Below are 18,208 nucleotides of genomic sequence, written 5' to 3'. Positions count from 1 at the left end.
GCTCTCACCGTCCCTCTCTCTCTTTTGCATCAGCATTGTTAGGCACACCTGCTGTAATCCCTGTCTGCCTGACGGATTACTCCTCCTTTTCCTCCTATAGATCCCCTCCCTTGCCCCACCAGCCAATAAATCTCACCCTGATAAACCATCGCTGGCCCCGTCCGTGGCGGCCGGCGATGTGAGGTGATGTTGATGTTCACTGATCACACAGAGCTGAACACAGCGGGAGACTGGTGCAGTCAGTGTCTACCTGAACTCCGTCTATTCAGACTTCAGAAGTGGCCACGGGCGGTTTAGGCTGAATATATTTGAATACTCAACTTGTTTGGAAGTGCTTGATGTAGGTTTGTTTTCTGTGAGGCAGCTGTTGATGGGCCTTTAGCAGAATAAATGTATGTGGTGGAGAATCGATCTCCCCTTTTCAGAATCAATACCTCACTTTATTCAAAGGATTTACTCATTTTGACAAGAGTGTGTTTAGAAGAATGCATTTATCACTTTTCATGATTATGATTTAAAATCTTGCTGCAGCTCAAGATCAGACTACTCACAATCCATTGATTTACAATTAGATGCAGGTAATTTGAGGTCCCCACAGGGCAACGAGTCCCAACACTTGATCTTGATTGGCTGACACCAACTCCTCTAATTCAAATGAGATAAACCTGCTATTGGAAGCTTTGTTTGGAACAAGTCTGCTTAACTTCCTTGTTTGGAAGGATTTTAGCAAGTCATCACCGAAGGGCCCTAATCAAGTCTAGTTATTTGTTTATGCATTGGTGCGAGTCAGATTTGCTAAAATGTTAACCATTTGATTCAATTTATTAGAGATGACTATCTCAAATAAACTATCTACATTCGACAGTAGATGCCACTAGAGGTAAGATTATTATTTTCTTAATGAATCAATTAGTTAAGGTCCAGAAATTGCATATAATGCTTGTTACAAATTATTTAAGCCAATCAACCAAGTCTTGATTCTTGATCAATTCTGACTAGCAGTCAGATCAATTTGATATTGCATAAGACCAAGAAGAAGAGCTGGAATAAGGGATGTTTGGTAGTTTTGATTGAGAAAGAAATAAAAAATTAATCAATTAATCAAACTGAATGTTCTTTGTAAATTGGGTGAACTGACCCTTTTAAAATGTTCTGTAGATCTACTTGAAATAGAATGAGAGAGAGACAACTAATCACTGTTCACTATGTGCATGAACCATGATGATTTATGGCACATGCAGCTAATTAGGTTACATACAGTGTATGAAACCAACTACACTGTGAGTAGAGCTTGGCATAACTCAACACTAACCCGACACCAAATCCCTGCACTCTCCCACACACTCTGTTTATCTCTCTCTCACACACACACACACACACACACACACACACACACACACACACACACACACACACACACACACTACACACACATTAGTAAGATCATGCATGGGGGCGTCATACTGAAGTGACATCTCACTGAAGCTCTGTCTCAGTTGAGAATATCGGCAGTTGTGTACACACGCACATGCTCTCTCTCTGTCTCTCTCTCTCACTCACAATCCAGAGCAGTGTGATGTATAAATGATCAAGAGTGGAGAGAACAGCAGGACATCATCTTTCTCTCTCTCTCTCTCTCGCCCACCCAGAATCCCTCTTTCTCCCTCTCATCACTCATCCCTTATTCCCCACACTCTCTCCCTCTCTCTCTCTCTCTCGCTCTCTCTCTCTCCCCCTCTCTCTCTCCCTCTCGCCCACCCACCTATCTCTGCTTTTAAATATGTAATGATATACGACGAGTGTTGACACACGGATGCTGTGTGTGTCTCCTCGGCTTGTTGCCCCTCCCTCTCTCGTTTGCCTCTCTGCCACACCGAATGCTTGGAATTGGGTCACAAAGCTGCCTGAACATAAACTGGGGTTGTGTGCGTTTCTCCCTTTTAGTAAGACACCATTTTCACCATCAGCTTTGTAAATCTGTGCGTTTTCTTGGAAACGATGCCGAGGCACTGAGGGCGAATCAAACTGATGCATTGCTTTTGCTGTAAACAACGTCAACAGACTGCTCAAATCACACAAACAGCGCTGTGGGCTGTGTACGCTGTTTAATACACTGTAGACAACAGTTTTATTTTTATTTTGACTTGATTTTGGCCTAGTTCTTTGCTGCCTTGGGCAATATTGGTGATTGTGTGTGCGTGCGTGTGCGCGTGTGTGTGTGTAAACATGTGCGTAGAGAGGCAGGGAGTGTGTGTCATGAGGTACCTCCTCCTCTTTCACTGCACCCTCTAGTCCTGGTGCTCATTTTTCGCGGCTGATCTTGGTGCTGTAAACAAGTTTACGGTGTGGAGAGGTAATTATGCACAGACATTCTACATTAGGCTTAATGGCTGTGGGCCATCACTAATTCACCAGGTCGCAGAGGGGTTTACCCTGCTCAGTTGTCACAAAGACTTTAAGTACTCCAGTGCATCTGTGGTTTTTACTGGTGGTGCTTTTAGTCGGATCCAAATTAACTCCAAGATCCTGCTTCATAGACACTTGTTGTCATTGTGCCATCTCACCAATTGAAGGAATAGTTTTGGGAAATATGGTTTTGTAAGTGTTTTGCTGAGAGTTAAGGAGAAGATTGGTTTTACTCAGTGGAGGGAAAAGCATAAATACTGAAAACACACCCACTGACTAACACTGTGTGCCTCATTTGTTTAATCCATACACACAATGACTGATGATTTTTTTGCATTGACTCTCCAGACTCTTGTTGTCCCAGTAGTGAGGTGAGGTGACCATGTCTTGCCCCCGCGAAAACCATAGTTTCTTATCACTGAGCTTTTGAGGTTCTGGTTGGTGGATTTGTGAGATAGCCAGGCTAGCTGTTTGCCTCTGCCTCTAGTCTTTATGCTAAGCTAAGCTAATTGCCTCTGGCTCCAACTCGAAGCTTAACGTATGTCTCATCAAACTCTCAGCAAGAGAAGAGTTGTTTTATTTCCCAACTGGTTGATTTAAAATTAGACAAACAAATGCAGGGGATGCTTCAGAAATGCTTAAAAAAATGCCAATATATGAGTATTTCTCAAATATTGATAACGATATCAGAAAGATCCAGTATTAGTTCGGCTCTAATTAGAATATTGGATATCTAAGCATGCCAATGACATGATTGTAAATACCAGTTAGTGGACACTAACATTGCATCACCATTGCAGTACTGTAAAACTAAGCCAATATCTGTCAGCAGCTCTGTACGGTCCGATTAATAGGCTCTTTAAAGTGTCCACTTTGCATCTCTTCTTTCTGGGTTTTATCACCCTATTCTACATTCCATTACAATCAACTACAATTAACTTCAGTCATGAGCTACACACGCTGTTTACTGCAAACACAATTATCAGCACTCAGGGGTCCAATGTTTGAAAGACAGTGTCCTCACATCAGTGTCCTGCAATGTTTATTGAGTTTGAACACAGGGAAATTGAGAATTTTCCAGCAAAATAAATGTAGATTAAAAAGGTCCATCAACAGAATTTGAATTCATGGAAATATGAATGCATTTGAAGGCTGCGACAGCAGAACTGTTCCCTCACTTTTTTAGCACTTACAAAGAGAGCTTCAGGGTGGATTTATCTTTTTCTTATAATTCTCTTGAATAATATTAAGATGTCATCTTTATGTGTTCATATTGCCTTTGCACTGATAATTGTGTTCCTTTTAAGGAAATTGCAGAGTGCTTTGTTTTACTGAGGATGATTTCACACTGCATCAGGTTTTTAAGTAAGCTTATAAAACAAGAGTCTCATGCAAGTGTTACAAGAAGAAACTTTTTTTTTAAAAGAGAATAATTGGAGGGAAACAGCTGCTACATTTGAATTTACCTGTGAGGTGTTTCTTTTTTATTCTCTTTACAGTGTGATGAAAGGGCTTTCCTCTAAATCACCATCCAGCTGTTTGTCTCCACTCTAGCGTTGTTCTCACAGTTCATCTCACTGTAAAACTGGATCTGATCCACATCCACATTTGGACTGAAGCCAAATTCACAACACTGTCAGTAATCATACAGTTACCAGTTCAGTTGCAATCAATAAGTAGAGCATATTCCCCCCCCCCCCCCCCCCCCCCCCCTCCCCCCCCCCACACACACACACACACACACCTGGCCCTCTCTGCCTCCCCGTCTACTTCCTGCTGACAGGAGAGTCACAAGAACTTCCTCCTCAGACATTTCTAATTAGCATTTGGCTGTGCAATTAGCATATGTAAGTGCATTAGCATAGTGGCCTGCACTACCCAGACACTCTGTAAAGCTGTTTGATAATTGAAGTCTGTGTGAAGTGTGTGTGATGCCACGGCGCTCTGCGTGTTTGTGTGTGCGTGTGACAGATGGTTTGGAGAGTCTCTACTGAGCGATACTGGAAGCCACAGAGCAGAGGAAAGTACAGCAGAGCAGGCTGGGGACTACTTACATGTGTGTTGTTTCCACTGCCTCTTAAAAAGCCTCTATTACAGCAGCAGTTGTGGACACTTTAGTTTTATTACACCATTTTAGCACCTGAAGATGCATAGCAAAGTCGTTGTGGATAAAGTTTGTCAAAACTACTTGCATCTTAATTATACAGTATTATAAATGAAAATAGTCTAAATAAACGAGCAGTACATTTGCCAATGGTATTGTTTATGGCAACAAATTAAAAGGGAAAAAAAGACAATAAAGAAGAAAAAGAAATTGCAAAACCATCAACACTCAACACAAAGCAGTTATTGCTGATGCACCTCCATTCCTGGGCCCATTTAGTTGTTTACTGTTGAAATCTTCTTATTTTTATGGATAACTGGTCAAAAGTAAACAATGTGGCATCATGTGGAGTTTACCGTGAAGCTCCCAGATGTTTTACCCAAGCTCTCCCATATTTTACCCAATGTACCTTAATTAATCAAATAATCAAACATGATTTGTATTTGAACTCCACCATCAAAACAAAAGTTAAGAGTAAACCGAGTTTAATAACAGCAGTGTAATGGTTAATGGAAATGGGAATATGATCAGTTTATTGTTGTTGTTTTTTTTTTTTAAATGATTTCTTAGGCCTTTATTTGACAGAAGATCAGTGTAGAGATTTGGCGTGGGGGGAATGCATGCACTTTTGAGTCGCTCCTTAACTCCAGCTCTTCGCCACAGCTCATTGACCGTCATCTCAAACATGAGTGGGAAAAATCCGGCTTTGGTTGCAGCTTTCTTGCATTTACACTAACAATCAATAGTTTTATTTCATGCAGAAACCCACTATAATGGAAGCAAATACATCATTTTCACAACTAACCTCAGAATCACTGCTCTAGAGCATTTTGCAGTATAGATTTTTTTCTTCTTACATTTGTCATCAGCATTCTTCAGCGGCTTCTGATATCCCTCCACCGTATTTGGTGGCTTTTGTGCAATTTAACGAATCGTAAAATAATTTCAGCTATAGGGGATCTAAATTTATAACAGAAATGGAGGAATGCATCAGGCATTTAATGTCACAAACTGAAACCATGTTTAATTTTGTAAGGGTGGGATTTTCCGTTCCGTATATGCTAGTGTTACAAGCACACACAGTGCTGTTATACTACTGATGGTTGGGTGATGTCAGAGCTGCTGACGGTTCTGTGCAACGTTTCTCAAACCCAGTTCACCATAGATCCGCAGCCGTGACCTCATTTAATCTCCGAGTTGTAGGCATCATCTCCAGGCGAGCCTGCCTCACAGCCATCAGGATCAAGGAGAGATTGGTAGTAGTGAGTCAGTCATCCTTTATACAGCTCTGGAAATATGTGGAGCACAGAGAGGGAGAGAAAGAGCCCGAGTGGTGGGAGTATTGCTTTAACTCACCTCTCTGCTTTCATGTCACACCTCTTTTTACCTCTCTTTTTGCTCTCAATCTCTTCCTCCGCAATCCAGCCCCTAGTGAGTCTCGCACCTCTCTGCTACACTTCCACCTTTTCATTTTGGCTTTCTGGCCTCCTGCCTTTAACACTCCACTCTCTCAACATTTTATCTATCTGTCCCACCCCCCCACTTTCCTCCCAAAAACTCTCTCTACATCTCTGAGGTCTATGTGCCATTCATCTTCTTTTGTGAGTTGATTGGCTGCATTTCCCTCTCTACCATGTGTCACCCTCTCCGTTAACTGAGGTCAGGGATAACTGCTCCTCAATGCCACAGGAAGCCAACAGGTCTGATGTTATTCTCCACCACCAGAATAAAATTTGTTTCGTTTTTTTTTGTAATTACTGTAAATTATACTGAGTTTGGTCGGTTAAAAATCTCTCAGGTGTGGGGTTCTGCAGACTCTGTCCCCTCTTTCATACATCATTACCTATACAGGGTTATACTGGTTGATAAGTCATTTAACCATACCTTTCATCAACAAGCTTATGTAATTGTATTCCAAAATCTCAAATGCCTTGATTTTGAAATGTTCAGTTTTCAGGTGCAAAGGCCAAAACAGAGAGAAAAAGATACATTTCCAGATGTTGCTCATTCTCAGTCTTGTGTCGTAAAAGTCAAATCAGTGTGATCATGAGAAAACTATAGGTGTTTTGGGGAAGTAGGAGTCTGTCTTGGGTTTGAATCAGGTGTGATGTGGTTTGTCCATCAGTAATAAAGCATTCGCAACACTTTCAGCCTGACACTCTTATGCAAATAGTTGTGAAAAATACAGAAAGAAAGGGGTACATTGCAGAGGTATGTGGAGAGCAGATTTTGGACCACTCAGAATTTCAACACTGAAATCCAATTTCACAAAAGTGACTGACAGTGAAGAAGGCATGTCTGAATTAGAAATGAAGCAGGAGGAAGTAGAATGGCAAGTAAATGGACTTGGAGCAAAGAAAATCATGAATGAAACTCAGACACAGAGAAACACAGAGAGAAAGAGATGCATTTTAATACATGCAGACACACACACACACACACACACACACACACACACACACACGCAGACGGCTTCTTACTAAGTGGATCATCAAAGAATCAAAGGCAGTCAATGTTTGAATTAACCCTCTGTTCTTTATTCAGCTTGTGCCTCCTTTCTAGTGTTGCTGATAATGGAGCGTCACAGAATATGGAAGAGAGCGGCTGTGATGACTTACACTGTTGATATGAATCTTTTGTTTTGCATCTTTGTTCTTTTTTGGGCTTCTCCTGTTGTTGAAAGAAAAGAGTGTGCATAGACGAGAGAGAGAGAGAGAGGAGAGGAAGATTAAAGAGTGAATGCAAAGGGAAGGATGAAAGAGAGATTGAGAGGAGGAAGAGGTTGAGGGAAATGGTGAGTAGGGGGAGGGAAAGCTGCAGTAACAACACTGTGTGTGTGTGTGTGTGTGTGTGTGTGTGTGTGTGTGTGTGTGTGTGTGTGTGTGTGTGTGTGTGTGCGTGTGCATGCTAGCTATGTTGGCACATCTAACAGAAAAGGCGTGCTGTGTCATAATGTAGTGGAACGCTTTAAGACACTGAAATGAAATGTACACAGACCTGAGCTCCAGCTACACATACACACACACACACACACACATCATAAAACACATCTCACGGGAAAACTGTAATTGAGGTGAAAGAGCATCGTGACTGTTTCTGACTCCGTATGTCGTGTGTATTAACGTTTCTCTTGTTTTTTTTCCTCTTGCTTTTTCTATTCCACCTTCTGCTCTCTTTTCATCTGTTGGCATAACACAATCCTGCCATTTTTCAACGCCCCACTTTATTTCTGTAACTCATTCATTCTTTCCTTACTATTTCCTTCACCACCCTCCTTTCTTCCTCCTTGCTTCCCTCCCCTTTTTTTCCCCACCTGCCTTCTGCTTCCCGGGACCCAGAGAAAGGTAACTGCTCTTTGTGGTGTTTTTCGACTGTGATCGTGTCTCTCTTTAGTTTTCAGAAATCATCGTGCCAAACTCCCACCCCTCCTTGTGCAATCAACTCTGTCATCACAGACATCAAATCAGTGGCTTTGCTTCATCCAGAGTCACTGTTGCTGCTGCACTCTGTACAGGAGTGCAGCAGCAACAACTAAAGATCTAAATCACTGGTGCTAAATCATCAGCGAGCCCCGGGTTCTTTCCTATTAAGGGTTGCATGATGTTTTATAGCATTGTGATCCCCAGGAGAGGGTCCAGAAGTCATAAAAGAACCATTTGTAGTGAGGCAAGGCCACTCCTGCTGCATTGGTGACACGCTGTTTAAATGTCCCTGAACGAAGCGCACTTGATGCATACACACACACACACACACACACGCACACATACGCGTGCATCACATTGCACTTCTGGCTGCAGGCGCAGATGATTATTGACCCAAAGTGTGTGATCACACAATTAAGCTGAAGAGACAGTCCGGATAATGGACTCATAAACACAAAGAGCTCACTGTGATAATGCCATATTTCTGTTTGCGTCTATGGTTATTTTGGAGTGTGTGTGTGTGTGTGTGTGTGTGTGTGCATGAAGATGAAGCTGGTCACACTGCCATCCAGTTGGCTTCACTGCATGTCCCCACTCCCCTCTTTCACTCTGCTTCTGTTATTCAATCATTCAGGTCCTGACTAGAAACACATCCTCCTACCTTTTTGTTCTGCAGCTTGTCTCACCTGTTAATTAGGAAGAAATGTGTCTATCTTTCATCTTGAGTGTGTGTGTGTGTGTGTGTGTGTGCGTGTATCTCCCACACCTACCTGTGTTTCATCTCCCATCCACTTTCTGCAGAAAGTTCCTTTCCCCGTGGAGCTTCGTCTCTCAGTCTCACCCTCATACTCTCATTTTCCTTCCATGTGGCACATAGTTCCACAGGCACTGGGACACACATCATCCTTCCTGTATAACAGTATAACTGTGTGTGCGTATGCGTGTGCGTGTGTGTGTGTGTGTGTGTTTGTCTGTGTCAGTTGCCCAAAACATGGCAACCACAGTTTTCAGTTGAGGAATGACTACGGACAGAGAAACCTGTTGTTTACTGAGCAACAGCACACAACATGCCACATGTTAAAGTTGCTTTAAGTAATCTATTCATTCATTAGACCATGACCAGTGTCTAGCACCGGAACTACGGCAACAGCAGCAGAGCTTATGGTAGCCTGTAAATTACACAAATATCAATGCAAGATTTTCACATAAAATGAGGGCGCTAATTAGAGCAGAGCGCCAACAAGAAATAAATACAGTATATTATGATGCAAAATGGGGTAATGATAATTATGTGTTTTCATTTCTTGCAATTCATCTTGCTGGGTCTCTATTCCATTGTTGAACAGTTGACAACTCTTAACAGATGCAGAGGGGGGGATGAAAAGTTTCAGTTTCCAAATAGAGGACATATCAAAGGAAGGACTTTTTTATGTTTGCAAGGAGTCCAGACAACACAGAATGAAGAAAATATGTAAATCCCACTCCAATAGAACTGTTCTGATGAGGGGAATGAGAAAAAATGTGGGCTCAAAACCTGGGAGGAATTTTAAAATGGACAGTAATATATTAAGATATCGGATGTTTCAATTTGCTGATTATGCCAAAAATGAACCCTACAAACTCAAGAAAAATGCTGAAGGGAATGTAGAACACAAATTGGCAATCATATCCGCTCATATTGGCCCTAAGATAGGCGCCCTCTGGGAAGATGTGTTTAATCTTAATGCGAAACAATGTCCAAAGATGACTCTCAAAGGAGTATTACCAGGAGGCTTTGAGAGGAAAACTCTACTCTAGTAAAAAACCAAAGCAGCTTGTAGCTATTCGGTGTATTAACATTAAGTGAATAAAACCTTCCACATACAATATGTATTGAAGAAGTGTTATGAGATGGAAAAAAATGTCATTAAGTCAATTTTACAAAGAGATAGAGTTCTGTGATGGGCCTGAAAATGCAAATAAGGTATTTATCATCAAGTGTCTTCTGTCCGTGTTTCAGGGACTTTGCCTACGTGGCGAGAGACAAGAACACGCGAGTGCTGAAGTGCCACGTGTTCCGATGTGATACTCCTGCCGCAGCCATCGCGACAAGTCTCCACGAAATCTGCTCTAAGGTGGGTGTTATTGCCGTTGCCGACTCTGCATGAACGAGCTTGTCTGCTGCTCTGAAACAAGGTGTCAAGCTTTAATCAGGGTGACTATTGAAGAGAGAAGAAATCCTCTTCTCTGCTGTTGCAGCTATCCACAGGTACTTTTTAAGGTTGTAACTTAGATGCTATACTCCTACATGCAATTTGTGAAAAAAATAGAAACCAATAGCCAGGAGTGCATAACACATTTGCAGCAAAATTTCTGTTATCTTTTACTAGAGAAGTAAGAGCTGAGGAGAGAGATAGAGGGACATTTTGAGAGCTTTTATAGTGAGGAGAGGAGATAAGATTTAGGTTACAGAGCAAGAAAAGTGTTTTCACCATGTGTGTGTGTGAGTATGTGAGTGTGTGTGTATCTATATCTAATACAACAAGATATTTCCCGTTTTTACGCATTGATGATCACATAACCCTAATCCATCAAAAGTTAGACATCATGCACAGTGGATTATTGGATGCAGGAACAAATCTTTTCAGATTGGCACCAGCTGGATGTTCCACAAACAGCTGTGGTTGTGAAACGTCTATTCTCAGCACGAAGTCTGAGAGCCAATTTCCACCGAAATATCAACAACTCACCAAACACTGCTTCATCTGAATGAACCTCCTACCTGCACCTCTCCTCCCACATGTGCACGGTGCTCACTGTACTGGGCAGCATAATACCACGAAAGGCAAGCAAAGCAAACATCAAGGTGAGCGCTGGTCGCCACAAAAAGAGAGCCCGGAGTGTTCAATGAGAGTATTCAACGATTGCCCTTGTCGCTCAGCAAAAGAATTTGCAGATCCACAGACTGATTCATAGTATAGTATGTCTAAAGAATCATAAAAAGTTATGTATTTTTTTGTCTTTCAGAAAAGTCACAGTAAGTCATAAAAGGCATAGTACAGTATGTCATAAAAATGTTGTAAAAAAGAGAAAGAAATGGAAAAACGCAGTTATCGCAACAAGTCAAATCTGAACAAGAGATATGAAATCAACACTGCATGAGTCACAGCGACAAACATTTTTAAATGTATTAAAATCATACACACATGAATAGAATTTAGAAATGAATTTGAAAGATGTATATGCACAGTATGTTTGGAATAATGGATTAAAGTTAAGATTTAGAAGCATATGAAATACATCAATGTTATGTGATGTTAAATAATAATTGATATATCAGTCTTGTGTTTTCTTGAAAGAACTCACTCACTCTTGGATTTGCGTGATGCACCAATGTGGTGTGATATGGCTCACATAGCCTTCTGTCATCAGACCAGTGCGACCTTGTAAAGGAGGAATCTACCTGGAACGACAGATCTGTTACCTTAGAGGCTATTGATCCATTTGTAAAGGAATGGGGTTTTTCCCATTTATTTTATCTTATCTGCTCCCCTGAATTGAGGGAAGAGTGTGAATCGTCTCTTCACACAGCCTATTTTAAACACAGTGGTAGTTTTCTCTTTACTGCGGCGGAGAAACTTGGTGACCTGAGTCTTGCAGCTGTGCAGCACGCTGAGCGGTTTTCCTTTGTGTGTGTGTGTGTATGTGTGTGTGTGAGTGTGAGAGAGAGAGAGAGTGTGTATATATGCATGTGTCTTCGTCTTGCATGTTCCCCTGTGAGCAGAATTGCAGACTCACCATAGACTTTGATTAATGACACCTACAATTAATCAAGTATCTGTAGCAGCTCAGTGCAGGGGCCATGCAAACTATTCAACACTTCATAAAGAGTGTGTGCACTGCAGCAGAAGAGCAGAAGCAAAGAAAAGAGAGAAAGAAGCCAGTTTTTTTAGAAGGGTGAATTTAGACATACCATTTGTACGGGAGGGTTTTAAAGGATAAGGCTGTTAATATTTAATGTTTTTGTTATTGTCATCAAATTCCACGACAAGAACAAAAACGGACAATGAATTGATATTCGAACAAGTATTACCTGTGAAGTAAAAGCCAGAAACAGCTTATTCCTCTGTGCTATCGAGCTCCATGATTGTCCAACAACTATTGGATACACATCAGTAAGCTACACCGCTGCACTGGGAGACATGTTGCTTCAGTATGATTAAGACCCACACTGTACAGTAGTTAACTCTGTTTCAATCCACTAACTCTGTGACTAGCGCACCAAATCCATGGCTGAAAATAGTCCCCAGTAAAGTTTACTCCTGCTTGAGTAACATTAGCTAACAACTACAGCGCCAAGCTGTTTGAGGAAATTACCCTTTTGCAAAAATTCAAGTACATGTGACCCTTTTTGAAAGATTTGCAAAAACATTAATGTTGGAAAGGTATTGAGAAAAAGACTTAACGCACTGTTGGGTTTGGACTTTTCATTGGAGTTGTTGACAGCAAAATTATAGAATTTATTCTTAAAATTTTAAATGTGTCATTTAAATTGTGTTCTTAACTCTATTTTATATCAACCATATCTTTCTTTCTGTCTTCCCGATTCCCATTCTGATCACTATCCTCTTCCCCCTCTTTTTTTCTTACCCTCTTGTCTTCTCTTTCTTTCCCCTCCTTTCCTCTCTAGATTATGGCTGAAAGGAAAAGTGCCAAAGCTGCAGCTGGCAGCTCCTCCCAGACCGGCTCCGATGTACCCCTACAAGGTATACACACACACACACACACTCGCGCACAAATCTCTTTCTTTGAATCTTGTTCTTTTGTAGTTCCCTCATGAGAGAATTGGATTTGTCAGCCTTGTGCTATTTTCCCTGCCGTGGTTTCTTGTCTCACATTACAGCAATTCTCCACATCTAGAACCATATATATGTTTTCTTAAAAATGACCTTATCGCCGCAGGAGCGACTGTGAACATTTGCTGACAAAAAAGGTAGCGGTGTTTGGTTCAATTACACACAGATAATGCTGACTTCAGAACAACTCCTCGCTCCACAATCGCTGAGCTTTATCCTCCCAGCGCTAATACCATTCACCGTTTCCTATTCCGCGAAGTCCCTCCGCTGAGTTCCTCTCAGTCCCAAGTAATTATAGGAAGAAAGAAAGAAAAAAGGCGCCAGTACAATTCATCCTCTGCTGTATCTTCAGCTGGGGTGTGTATCTGCTGAGCGTGAGGGAAAGGAGCTCCAGCATCAGAGTATAAAAGAACTATATCGGCTCTTCACCTACAGAGGAAGTCGACCTCATTAAAACCCAATTAGTGTTTTTTTTTCAGGCGAGGCCTGGTGCTCCACGGCACTCATCTCAACCACAGGATCAAAGAAGTTATTGGTGAAACATCCCTCTCATATTTGAAAGCTATTACTTGCTTGAATTATTAGTTTTTTAACTGAAAAACCAGTTGGTACCCAGTGAGAGGCGTACTTACAGTGGCTAGACCATCCACTGAGCTCTAGAGGTCCATTCACTGCAAAGCCAGCGGATGGAAAACAGTTCTTGTTCTCGTCTGGATTAGATCTCTTCAGGGTGGCTGAGTGTGCACGATCCCCTGTTGGGACACATTTTAGGAGATTAGCGCCCAATGATTTGGGATGAGCGCCAACACCAGGATAATGGCCGTGCTGTCCTCATCGGATCTGGCCTGTCTGAGCTCGACATTAAATATGGAATTAATGTACGAAAACCCCTTATTCATCATTTATTTAACGACTGTTTTCAGAGCTTGAGCAATTCATACTGAATGACTGAGATATTAGGGCCTCTAACTTTTTCGTGGAGTACACTGATGAGGTGAATACAGGTGAAAGACATTTTCCCTGATTGATTTCCCTCATTCAGTCCATAGCGATCACATGATGAATTGTTAATCTCTGTACTCAATAATGAAGACGTGGATTGTGCAAAAATGGGATACAACTCACAAAAAAGGGGGGAAATGTCTTATGTTGGCTGGTTTATCTCTTTTTAACGTGGTTTAACTTCTCACCTTGCTGAGATGAAGTGCATGTGTACTTCAGGACACCGTGACATCACTGTTGGTTGGGTGTGGTGACAGATGGGTCATCAAAACTCTGCTTGTCAGCCTGCTCTTCGGTTACTATTTTAAGTCATTATGTACATTTTTAAAATGATTATAGCATCTTTCAAATTATTCAGATTGTTCTGTGCTCTCATCCCACAATTTTTTAGTTATACACATAGTGGCATTTATAGGTGCAATTTGTAATACACCTGTGTGATACATTTTTGCATCTGGCCTTTTGATATTCAACATTGCATTCAAAACATATTATGTGTTAATGAGTGCAGACAAAGGTTCCCGGCCGCACTTAAACCAGAAACATTGCAGCACATGGTCAGCACATTAAACTCCAAATCAAAGTTTTCATATAACAGTTACATATATAGTTACAGATATATTTACATTACAGATGTTTACCCACTGAAGTAAATGTATCATTCAATAATAATGACCGTTTCATTATGACTCAATAATGATCAATTCCATGTTGCAATAGGGCCTGCTTTTTTAAAACCATGTTGACTATAGCGATACAGCAAATAGTTAATAATTAATGTAACTATTTTGACGGGGATGCTTGTGTCCTTTGTTAGTATTGTGCATCATTTTTATAATTTTGTCTATTATCACATTAGATGATTAACAATCTTTAAACTGTGCAGTTAAGCACTTTTAGCACTTGGCATTTACCATGTCAGAGGTCATCTCAAGCTTACACAGCTAATTGCATGGTGTGTCCTCTCTATCCTCTCTGCCTACAGGCCAGTGTAAACAGGCACAGCTGGGTTTTCATGGAGAAAAATCTGAAATTCTTCATGCTCGTGTTTGAAAATATGTTTCATGCCCTAATCATGTCAGCAGCACACTAAAATATTAAAATATTCACAAGTGTTTGTTTGTATCCTAAGTTCAAGCCAATTATCATGTGTGGACTTTACTGTCGGAGCTGTGATAAAATTCCCTGCGGGTGGTCTGTGTGTGTGCGTTTTAATGTGTGTGTGTGTGTGTGTGTGTTTTCTTTATCTGCAGAGTTTCCCTTGCCAAAGACTGAGTTGGTGCAGAAGTTCCATGTGCTGTATCTGGGTACGACATCTGTGTCTCGCCCCATAGGTAAATCTGAACTAATGCCAAAAAGCACATGTCATAACACGTCATGCACTTGTCTCACTGTTCAGGCTCTCCTGTGTTGTGTCCTCAGGTATGGACGTCATAAATGGGGCCATAGAAAGTCTGGTGTCCTCCACAGGCAAAGAGGACTGGACTCCTGTCATACTGAGTATTGCTGACACCACTCTGGCTGTCATCAAAGAAAAGGCAAGGGACCTTTTGTCGCTGTCCTGAGGAGTAACGGATGAATTCAAGATGTGCATGTGCTCGTAGATTAGAGAGAAAGATCTAACAGAGCCGAGTTTAACACCGATTTGATTCTCCTCTTGGCTGTGTGTGCAGGAAGAGGAAGAAGAGGTGTTGGTGGAGTGTCGAGTTCGTTTCTTGTCCTTCATGGGCGTGGGACGAGATGTGCACTCGTTTGCCTTCGTTATGGACACCGGGAGCCAGCATTTCCAGTGTCATGCGTTCTGGTGCGACCCCAACGCAGGCAATGTGTCTGAGGCTGTGCAGGCAGCATGCGTGGTAAGTTCAAATTTCTTTTGTTATGAAATGACGATGATGTATTGTCACTATTATGAAATGAATATTCAAAGGTTTGGTATTTAAAGGAATAGTTCTGCATTGTGTAAAACTAGTGTAGTGTTGTCGAGAACCGCTCATCGCTCGTTGGCTCCAAGAGTTTGGTGATAACTAAAGTATATTCAGCATCCAGCAGCAAATGTGAGATGCGGTCAATGAGCTGTGGCCTTTAAAAGTGTGCTGCGGAGGACATGCTCGACTAAGTCTGCAGAGCCCTGAAACTCCACCTCCACTGCTGCACAGAGCACTATCGTTTGTCTTTATTCAAAGTGTATTAATAATAAACGTGTAGTGTGTCCAGATTACACCAACTTCAACACATCCTTCAGTGTGATTTAAAGTTAAATACTATAATTTTGTATTCCTTTTTATAGTATGTCAAAAAAAGGCATACAAGCATACTATTTTCTGACTTTTTTCTTTTTTTTTACTATGACTATTTTGACATATTATATTGTGATGTTTTTTTACCCTCTCCCACCTACTATACTAACACTTTTTAATGCATTTTTTCGACGTACTATACTATTACTTTTTTATTATTTCTTTTGAAATACTAACTATACTATGACTTTCCATGAACTTTCCTCTACATACTATACTATTTACTATAGTATACTACCAAGACAGCAAATAAGCGAATATCCTAAATGTATTATTAAACTATTCCTTTATTAAATGACCTAAAAACTGCAGGTAAAACACATCTTGCATATATTTTATTTTATTTTCACCCCAAAATCAAATGATAAGTTAAACCATATCCTCCTCTTCCTCAGCTGCGGTACCAGAAGTGTCTGGTGGCACGGCCACCCTCCCAACGTGCTGGCTCCTCTTCCTCACCCTCTGCGGACACGGTGACCCGCCGGGTGACCACCAGTGTGAAACGTGGAGTCCTGTCTCTCATAGACACTCTGAAACCCAAGAAACAGCCGTCTGAACTCCCCCAGCAATGACCGTCACGAGTGACCACAGCACCCTCCCAGCCGCTGCTGGACGCCACTCACACACTATCGCCACAGCAACACCTAATCAGTACCAGCCATGGTAAACAACGATGTACATATATGTTAACAAACACCACCGCAGATGAAGGGAAGAAGAACGATTCTCCAGTAGGCCTGATGATTAAAAAAAATAAATAAATGACAAGAAAACTCATGGCTTTCATGAGGCGGAATGGAAAATCTGGTAGCACTGGTTGATCTTTGAACGCCGCTGTGTCCTAGTGGAAACCACCTGCAGGCTCCATTGGCCTTCAATGTATGTGGATTTCTGGGCTGGATTGATTACTTGATCAAGCACTCTACAGACAGGATTCAGGATAACCCAGAATAAAAAGATACAATTTCTGTTAACAGTGTGGTTTATGGAACCACCCATTGGTTTACTCCATTTTCTTTCATGCTCTGTCCCTTCCTGTAAAAACCATCATCAGCGCAGTAAGAGCACCTGGACTGGACGCCTGAGACGACAAGCTACAGGAGCCTTCCAGGACAGAAAAGGTGTCGACTTGCTGTCGTGGGATTTTAACAGGTGAATAAGAAAAGACCAGAAAGACGAGGCCTGCTATCATGCTCTCCCCCACCAATATGGCATCACTTCGATGTGTCTCAGACTTGAAACAAGCTCAAACTTAACATCTCCATTGAGGATGAATGAAGTGATTGTAATGATAACGTGTATGTAAATGATTGTATGTAGGAAGAGAGAATGTAGGGCACAAAACTTGTAGATATGAGGGAGAGATGAAGTGTGGGACAATGGGCTTTGTTTTGCATGTTTTCGTGATGAGATGTGTTTTATGTTGATTAGGGTCTCAGTAAGAAGAGTGGTGAACACACAAAGAATAGATGCTCTTAGCACAAGTCATTTCATCGTAACCATTACTGCATTTACACTGGCACAAAAAAATCTGGCCTTTTTCTGACCCATACCTGAATAAAATGTTACTCTCTACCCATTTACAGAATCACAATTTAGGATGTCAGTCGGATTTTTACATTCTGTTTCTTGATGGATGAGTAGATCAGCAAAAGAAAGGTAACAGTTTTTAATGTAAACTTTTGAAACTTTTAATTTGTTAAGATTGTACTTTTTTTGCATAGATTATAGAAAAACTGAGTTTAAAAGCTCAAGAATGTTACATTGCCTATGTTCAAACTTTACAATTTCCTCAGGAATCTTTATGCATACACTCAAGATTTATGTGTTAGCAAGAAATTCCAATCCCAGGCTTGGTCTGGCAGATGTTAGGCACTCAAGGCTATATGAGCAGTGGTACATAATAGTGTTCGCCCTTCTTGGACAGCATGGAAAACATCAAATCTGTAAAGGTTGACTATATTTCCTTTTCTTCAGTAAACCAACAAGTCTACTCCCACTCACAAACAAAATACACACACACACACACACACACACACACAAATACGCACATAGAGGAGTAAAAAAAATAAGTCTGACGTCACTGCTAATAAAACCTTTACACTGCTCCTATGGCTCATATCCACAACCTGCACTCCACAT

General features: G+C 41.2%; 1 protein-coding gene across 1 annotated transcript in view; it reads left to right on the top strand.

The window, feature by feature from the left end:
• apbb2a (amyloid beta (A4) precursor protein-binding, family B, member 2a) overlaps window positions 1-16,638 on the top strand; it is a gene marked incomplete at its 3' end in the record, with an annotated part of 32,586 nt that extends 15,948 nt beyond the window's left edge. Inside the window, exons 9-14 of the mRNA XM_079167825.1 lie at window positions 9,932-10,046; window positions 12,602-12,677; window positions 15,023-15,103; window positions 15,192-15,307; window positions 15,443-15,625; window positions 16,462-16,638. Coding sequence (XP_079023951.1) covers window positions 9,932-10,046; window positions 12,602-12,677; window positions 15,023-15,103; window positions 15,192-15,307; window positions 15,443-15,625; window positions 16,462-16,638 — 748 coding nt within the window. The remainder of the gene's footprint in view (window positions 1-9,931; window positions 10,047-12,601; window positions 12,678-15,022; window positions 15,104-15,191; window positions 15,308-15,442; window positions 15,626-16,461) is intronic.
• Window positions 16,639-18,208: the final 1,570 nt, after the last annotated feature.

The sequence above is a fragment of the Pholis gunnellus genome, assembly GCF_910591455.1.
Source record: "Pholis gunnellus genome assembly, chromosome: 10".
In the NCBI taxonomy this organism is placed as follows: Eukaryota; Metazoa; Chordata; class Actinopteri; order Perciformes; family Pholidae; genus Pholis; species Pholis gunnellus.
The sequence above is the reverse complement of the archived record's forward strand: the minus strand, read 5'-3'. Positions and strand labels throughout refer to the sequence as shown.